Source organism: Brassica oleracea, chromosome C1 (assembly GCF_000695525.1).
Source record: "Brassica oleracea var. oleracea cultivar TO1000 chromosome C1, BOL, whole genome shotgun sequence".
Classification (NCBI taxonomy): Eukaryota; Viridiplantae; Streptophyta; class Magnoliopsida; order Brassicales; family Brassicaceae; genus Brassica; species Brassica oleracea.
In genome coordinates this window covers 10750363-10757968 of record NC_027748.1, presented here as the reverse complement: position 1 = coordinate 10757968, position 7606 = coordinate 10750363, and the positions used below count along the sequence as shown (strand labels likewise).

Here is a 7606-nt window from a genome sequence, read left to right as displayed (position 1 = left end):
ATGTTCCAAGAGCGACATCGTCTTATGGTCAGCGACGGGATGATGAAGTCACGGAGCTGCGTAGAGAGTCCGCTCAGCTGCGTAACGAGTTGACCGCGACAAAATCTCGTATGGGTGGAGTCGAGGGCTTCTTGGACGTTATTGCGGCCACAAATCCGGAATGGGAGTCCATGTTGAGGAACATGCGACAACAACATCTCATTCAAGGCGAGTCATCCGACGTACATAACGAGGCGGATGTTACGAGGAGGAGTGATGAATTCTACCGGGCGATGAACGACCCTTAGTTTTTTTTTTGGTTGTTGTATTATATAAATTCAAAACTTATTTATATATAAAATATTTTCATATTGATTTATTTTTATTTTGAATTTTAATTTATTATTAAATTAAATAATTTTAATTATTTTTTAATTATATTTTTAAATTCTGTAAAATAATAAAAACGAAGTAAATTCGTAGCCAATGTACGACCTCTTTACGTGGAAACCTTACGAGGAAATGACGAGAAACATTTAACGAGTATTTTACGAGGAATCATTTACGAGGAAATAACGAGGAAAAGTTTACGACCATTTTACGAGGAAATCATTTCGTGGTTGTTACGTGTATTTTGCGAGGAAACTCTTTCAAGGTATTTACGTGTAGGTTACGAGGAACTATTTTCGAGGTATTTACGAGGTATTATAGCGACGTCCTTACGTGAAATATTGACGTGGTCTTTACGACGAATTGTCCTACTTCGTCTTTACGACGAAATATATTCCTCGCTAAGTTACGACGAATTAGCGAGGAAATATGTGTTACGACAGACGTGTAACGAGCAAACGCGTTTCCTCGCTAATTCGTCGTAAAGCCTTTTTTACGACGAATTAGCGAGGAAAACCACCCTCGTTAAGATTATGTTTTCTTGTAGTGATCCTTTCACTCATCATTTAAATTAATAGTTATCATGCTTAGATATATGCTGCAAAAAAACATAACGCAAGTGGTCAACTGAATTCTTCAAACACTGCTCCATCAGCGCGTTGTCTTTTTCTTTTTTTTCTTTTGCTTCTTTTTCTTTTTGCTTTCATTTAATCTTCATACGAATCAAATTCCCAGAAACACATCCTTCATCAATCACCGGGAACTATGTTATCAATCAAGCCATCTTCTTCTTCATTTAGCACCCAAATCATGTACCTTGCACCAATCTCCTTATGTGTCATCCAAAAGAAATTTCACATCCATATACGCGAACATCCAAATAAATTTTGTTGTGATCATATTTAACAATAATATAAGAAGAAGTTACTAATATTATTTGTTAATAGACTAGCTACATCGCTAATACCATTATTATCTGATATCGTCCTATCTAACGAGTAAACAAGTTATGGCTGTGTTAAATAATAAAATAGCAAGGTTAATTGCAATGTGCAATCCTACCAATCATATTATCGCCAAAGCTTTCTGACCTTCGCATTATCTCTTTATGACAATCTGCTCAATGATGCCGTCATCGACGGCCATTGCATTATCTCATCATCTACGGTCTTTGAAAACTAAAAACACCACCACAGTCTCTGGCCAAAGCCGAGCAATAGTAACTGATGCAAGAGTATACAAACATGACAAGAGAGAAGAGAAAAATAGCTCATACCTATTTTATTTTCTTCTTCTCTTCTTGGGTTTTTCTGCAACCACGTACATATTTTATAAAGGGACTGGGTCATTTTTCGGGATTTAGATGAAGGAACTAGGTAAATTTTAGGGATTTTGGTGATGATTGCACAATTTCAAGATTGTAACTTGGATTCAATAGTTTTTTTAAGATAAGAATGGTGAAACGAAACAAGGATTGAAGGATTAAGGAACAATTGAGAGAGAAGAACAAAATAGGGTGGTTGGGGAAATTTGATTTGCAACTCTTTGATGATCAAAATTGAAACAAAGATACGAAACTCACACTGTTCATATGTTTTTGGAAAAACGCAGAGATATATCATTGACCCATGTGTAAAGGATGAGTCCACTGACATGAAGCGCAGAGGTTCTGAGACATAGGGGCTATAGCTAGTAGGGGTAAAAAGGTCAGAGATTATGGTTTCTGAAGTTGAGGGTATAAGGTGAATTAGAAGTGAGATTGGATGTAGTGACACCAATTTCTGTAATATTAAATGTCATTCTAATATTTTTTTTTATTAGTTATCACACAAAATTATCATTTTAAAATTTTAATGTAAATTTTTATTTACTTTTAATTTAAATTAATTGCAAAGTGCTTTGATCTTATAAATAATTTTATTTATCTCAAATACTATTGGTTAAACATGTGTAATTAATAGAAACCTAATTACATTTTATTCATTTTTAAGCGTAAATCTCTCAAATAACCACTTTTAAGTTTTTATCACAAAATAGCTCTAAAAAAATAAAATGACTAAAATAATCTTTTTTGTTTTGAAAAATTTTAATTTTAATTTTTTATTTTTTGAAATTTGAAACTCATCCCCAAAACACACCTCTTAACTCTAAACCATAAGTCAAGATTAGTTAACCTAAGAGGTATAAATGTATATTTTACCCTTTAATAAAACTTTTTTTGGTCATTTTCCTCCTTGATAGACTATTTTTGTGAAAATAAACTAAAAAGGATATCCAAGAGATTTTTTTTAATCTGTGTGAAAAATATCAAATTGACATTTATTTAGAAATTAAACGGAAAGAGTATATTCTATAAAAAACATATTTATCTTTACGATTGCACACAATGTTCTAATATACTTCTTCAATATTTGAAGAAGATTTTTTTAATTTATTTATATATATTAAGTTTTTAATATTTAACTTTCATCTAGTAATTTTTAATTTTAATTTCAATTTTAATAGAATTTTATTTCAATTAATTTTAAATTTTTATTTCAATTTTAATAGAATTTCACCATTTACCTTTATAAAAAAAATACATGAGTTTAAATTTAAAATTAATCTTTCAAATATAACAACAAATTATAAGACATCATTTTTTATTTAAATACGGGGAGAGAGTGTATATCAATGTATCGCAAAAATTAGGGCGGTCAATAAATGGAAGCGGGAATTACGGGGTAGCATGAACTGGCCTCTTATATAAATTTTAAAGTCATTTAAAGTGATCGGTGAAATTAAACCGTTAATGACGGTTAGAAAAGAACAATAAACAATTATACAAACGCCGTTTGTTATCAAAAACCTCTTTGCAACCCTTTTTTAATACCACTTTAGCGCGAGAGAGAGAGCAATTATAAAGAAAGACACATGGCAGTATAAAGTGATCATCAGCTTTTGGCAGTATATCATTAGCTTTTAATTAAGGAATTAAATATCTATTGCTTTAAACCATATTCTCAGTTCCACAAATAACGCGCACAATCCCAATCGATATCAAATCTTCAATTCTAAATACATGAATAGAAAACTGAAGTTCCATATCATTGTCACAAAGGCATTTTTAACAATCAAAAGCATCAAAAGCGACAAATACGAAATATATTATATATATTATCGTTATTTTGTTTCGCCGTCACATGACAACCACGAAAATGAATTTAAACGCGTTTGCTGTTACACAACACGAATGAATTTAAACGCGTTCTTTTAGAATCTAAAGAGGAAATTAATGGATACAAAATGAAAAAACAGCAGAATTAACAATTAATCAAATTCATTATAATAATAAGTATTATCCATTTCAGATGTAGTCAGAATCAAAGACAAATGCATCCATGATCCAACTCGGCGGATTGAAAAAAGGTTTAATGTGTTTAGTTTTTGATTCAATAAGTTTTTGGATAATTACGCCATAATAAAAACACGAAATCATTTGGACAAAACATTTTATATGATGGGCCAGGCTAAATCGTGATAAGGCCTTGACTCACTACACTCTCTCAGAGATTTCTCACATCAATGGCTCAAAGTAACCACTGCTGATCAAGCTGTAGCCAGTATACTATTTACAGCCACGGATATAAATCACAGGAAAATGTATGGTTTGAAGACAAACATGTATGAAATATATGGAATTGACTTTTAGACTTTAGTCAATATTCAAAATGTTAGCATTTCCTAAGAAATTATCCTTATTTTAAGATGTATTTCCGGAGTAATATGGAATCAAGGGAAAAAAGATTTGGCAACTCTAAATACCTTACAATTTACGATGTATCTACGAGTAATTATTCTTTTTTTGAAAAGGAAATGAATCGGCACTATTATATTTTAAGTGTTTCAGAAAAAAAGAAGAGAATTGAGGAAATGAATCTGAATATACCATTTGCCAGAAATATTTAATCCATGCATAAGGTAAGTCGAAAACAAAATATACGAATGTGTTTTGCTATGCCCATCTTACACTATATATCTCACATATCTCACAAGTCGCAATATATCATTACGAATGGGTTTTGCTAGATCAGCTTGCATGACAATCCTCTTTCTTTTGATAATATTCTTTCTTTCGCCGTCTTCGGCCGTGGACATTCCCGTCGTATCCCACAGTGGTCGCCGGAGCAACGTCGAGGTTGGGTTCATCTTCCAAACGTGGTTGTCCACTCACGGGAAGAGTTATGTCAATGCTCTCGGAGAGAGGCAACGGCGTTTTGAGATCTTTAAGGACAATCTTCGTTTTGTCGACCAACACAACGCTAAGAACCTCAGTTACCAGCTCGGTTTGACTCGGTTTGCTGACCTAACCGTTGAAGAGTACCGAGATCTTTCGTCTGGACGCCATGATAATGAACCGATACAAAGGGCTCGCAGAGTCAGTCATAGGTACGTGTCACTTCCCAGAGATCAGCTCCCAGAGTCCGTTGACTGGAGAAAAGAAGGTGCCGTGACGGCGGTTAAAGACCAAGGCTCTTGCAGTAAGTACTTTTTTTTTGCCTTTCACATTCATTCACAGATAATCTCCTCACGGTGATTTAGGCAATTTCATTTTTTTCTCAAGTTCCCATCTTTGGTCCTAACATTAACAGAATATTCTAACTACTACTATAGTAAGTGAATCTTTAGGCTCATGCATATATATATATGTATAAATATATTCAAAATAATCAAACCATAATATTTTCTTAATTGAATATTATACTGTTATCTATATTATTAAAGTAGAAGTAATTCTTTTGTTTGGGAACATATATAGCACTTAAAAAAATAATGATGTTTGGAAACATAGATAGCAGTAAGTTAGGAAAAAAAGAGTAATGAGCTTATGCTATTAAAACAATTGGAAGTTCATTACATTATATTAAAAACTAATGGGTTTATGTTACTTGATATACATATTCAAATCAAAATAATAATTTAAAATTGATTTATATCGAAAAGTCATTCAAAAATATACATATATTCAAAATTTGATTTTTACTAACATATTTTTCCAATAACCATCATAAAAATGTTTTCAATATATATAAGAAAAATACAATACAAAGTCTAATTTCAAACACCAACTTAAATTATGGTTTTTATATTTCACATTGAAATTTAAAAATATAATATATGTGATTATTTATATGATTGTACGTATAAAATGTTATTAATTATAAAAAAATTTATTTGATGGTACGTATAAAATACGATTAATTATATGATAACACATATTTTTGTAACCTATGAAGACACATATGTGATATATAATAGTGATTAGAGGTGGACGTTTGGTAGGATATATAATAGTGATTAGGGGTGGGAGTTCGGGTTCGTTTTCAGGTCTGTTTGGGATTTCGTGTTCGGTTCAGATCTTTGAGGATTCAGTTCAAATTTGGATAACCAATTTAAATTGGTTTGGTTTAAATATTTGGATAGAGAATTAATAATTATTTAATAATTATTTAAGTATTTTTGGAGTTTTGAGTATATTTTAACTATTTTAGATATTTACGTTTGATTATTTGTATATTTTCAAGTATATAAACGAACTTAAAAGTATCATATATATTATGGATGTTTTTATATATATTAAATCTAAAAATAATTAATATATATAAGTGTATAAATCAATTTTGGATACCCAAAATACTTCGGTTCAGATCGGATTAGGTTTCAGTTCTTCAAATACCAAAATTTTGAATAATTCAGATATTTAATCAATTTCGGTTCGGATTTGGTACTACTTATTCGGATTGGGATTGGTTCGATTCTTCGAATTCGAGTTTTTGCCCAACCCGAAATAGTGACATAAAAAAACAAATATCATCATATTTTTTAAAAAATACATCCGCGCGGGCGCTCGGGTCAAAATCTAGTCTTAATTAAAGATAAAAAATATTCATTGAATATTATACTGTTATCTTAACTAAAGATGTGATTTAAATTATAACAATTTGGATCCGTACATTTTTCACTTTCAATATATTGGTTACAATATTAATATAAACTTTTCATTATTGAAATGAAAGGTAGCTGCTGGGCATTCTCCTCAGTAGCAGCTGTGGAGGGAATAAACAAGATCGTGACAGGAGAGTTAGTCTCACTCTCCGAGCAACAATTGGTTGATTGCAACACCGGTAATTACGGTTGTGATGGAAGAGGCTATATGGACATATCTTTTAAGTTCCTTATCAATAACAATATTGGTCTTGTTTCCCAAATTGATTATCCATACAAGGCCGTTCAAGGCAACTGTAACCACAACGAGGTTCATCTACTAGTGGTTCCGTTACTAAACACCCATATATAATTGCTTACGTTTCACTAACAAGTTTCACTTCTTTGTTTTTTTCTGGGTACGTTAATGGCAGAAGAGTGCAAACAAGGTCGTTAAAATTGACGGCTACGAGGATTTGCCAGTGAATGATGAGATGTCTTTAAAGAAAGCCGTTGCTCACCAGCCCGTGAGTGTTGGCATTGACAAAAAATCCCGAGAATTCATGCTCTATAAATCGGTATATATATGAGCACATAGCTAACCCTACCTTTAGAATCTCTTTAAACTTATATTGTACTTGTTTATATGTTTTGTGTCATTAAGGGTGTATATAATGGACCTTGCGGGACACAGCTTGACCATGCGGTTGTTATCGTGGGGTACGGTAGTGAGAACGGTCAAGACTATTGGATCGTGAAGAACTCATGGGGAACGATATGGGGAGAAGCTGGCTTCGGTAAGATGGCTCGTAACATTCAAGATCCAGCAGGTATATGTGGAATCACGCTGGTTGCTTCATATCCTATCAAGAAGTAGACTTCGAATGCATGAGGGCAAGAATCTATAATGGCACTTCTAAAGGGAACTGTAATGAGTGTCTGGACTTGGTAGGTTTTTTAGCCATGTGTTCTTCTACAGATTATGTTTTAATTCGGCTACAAAGATTTTAAATAATGTTTCAAACGTCATGTTTTTAACCCATTTTTCGAAGATGAAAAGTGAGTGTGAGAATGCACTAGACATGTTAATCCGGAGTCCAAATCTGCTCAGAACTATTAATTATTGGACTTCAGCTTAGTTACATAAACCCAAAAATAAGGGCGAAATCCATTTGGATTATTGATGTTTTGGGATTAAGCATCTTTGGTTTATGGTTTCAAAAACTCACAGTTCTACATTTTAGGTTAGATAATATCATCATTTGTGATTAGA

The 7606-nt window shown here is 32.3% G+C and overlaps 1 protein-coding gene across 1 annotated transcript; it reads left to right on the top strand.

Moving 5' to 3' along the window:
• The first annotated feature begins 4423 nt into the window (after positions 1-4423).
• Positions 4424-7324, top strand: LOC106299075 (zingipain-2). Its single transcript, XM_013735211.1, has 4 exons — positions 4424-4889; positions 6426-6664; positions 6768-6911; positions 6998-7324. The coding sequence occupies exons 1-4, from the start codon at positions 4424-4426 to the stop codon at positions 7208-7210; spliced, it is 1062 nt and encodes a 353-aa protein (XP_013590665.1). The 3' UTR covers positions 7211-7324.
• The last annotated feature ends 282 nt before the right edge of the window (positions 7325-7606 follow it).

Bases quoted from the DNA above. Each gene is read 5' to 3' on its own strand.
- LOC106299075 (XM_013735211.1), top strand. From the start codon at position 4,424: ATGGGTTTTGCTAGATCAGCTTGCATGACAATCCTCTTTCTTTTGATA. The intron at 4,890-6,425 runs GTAAGTACTTTT...TTGAAATGAAAG, and splicing joins TAAAGACCAAGGCTCTTGCA to GTAGCTGCTGGGCATTCTCC. The intron at 6,912-6,997 runs GTATATATATGA...TGTGTCATTAAG, and splicing joins AATTCATGCTCTATAAATCG to GGTGTATATAATGGACCTTG.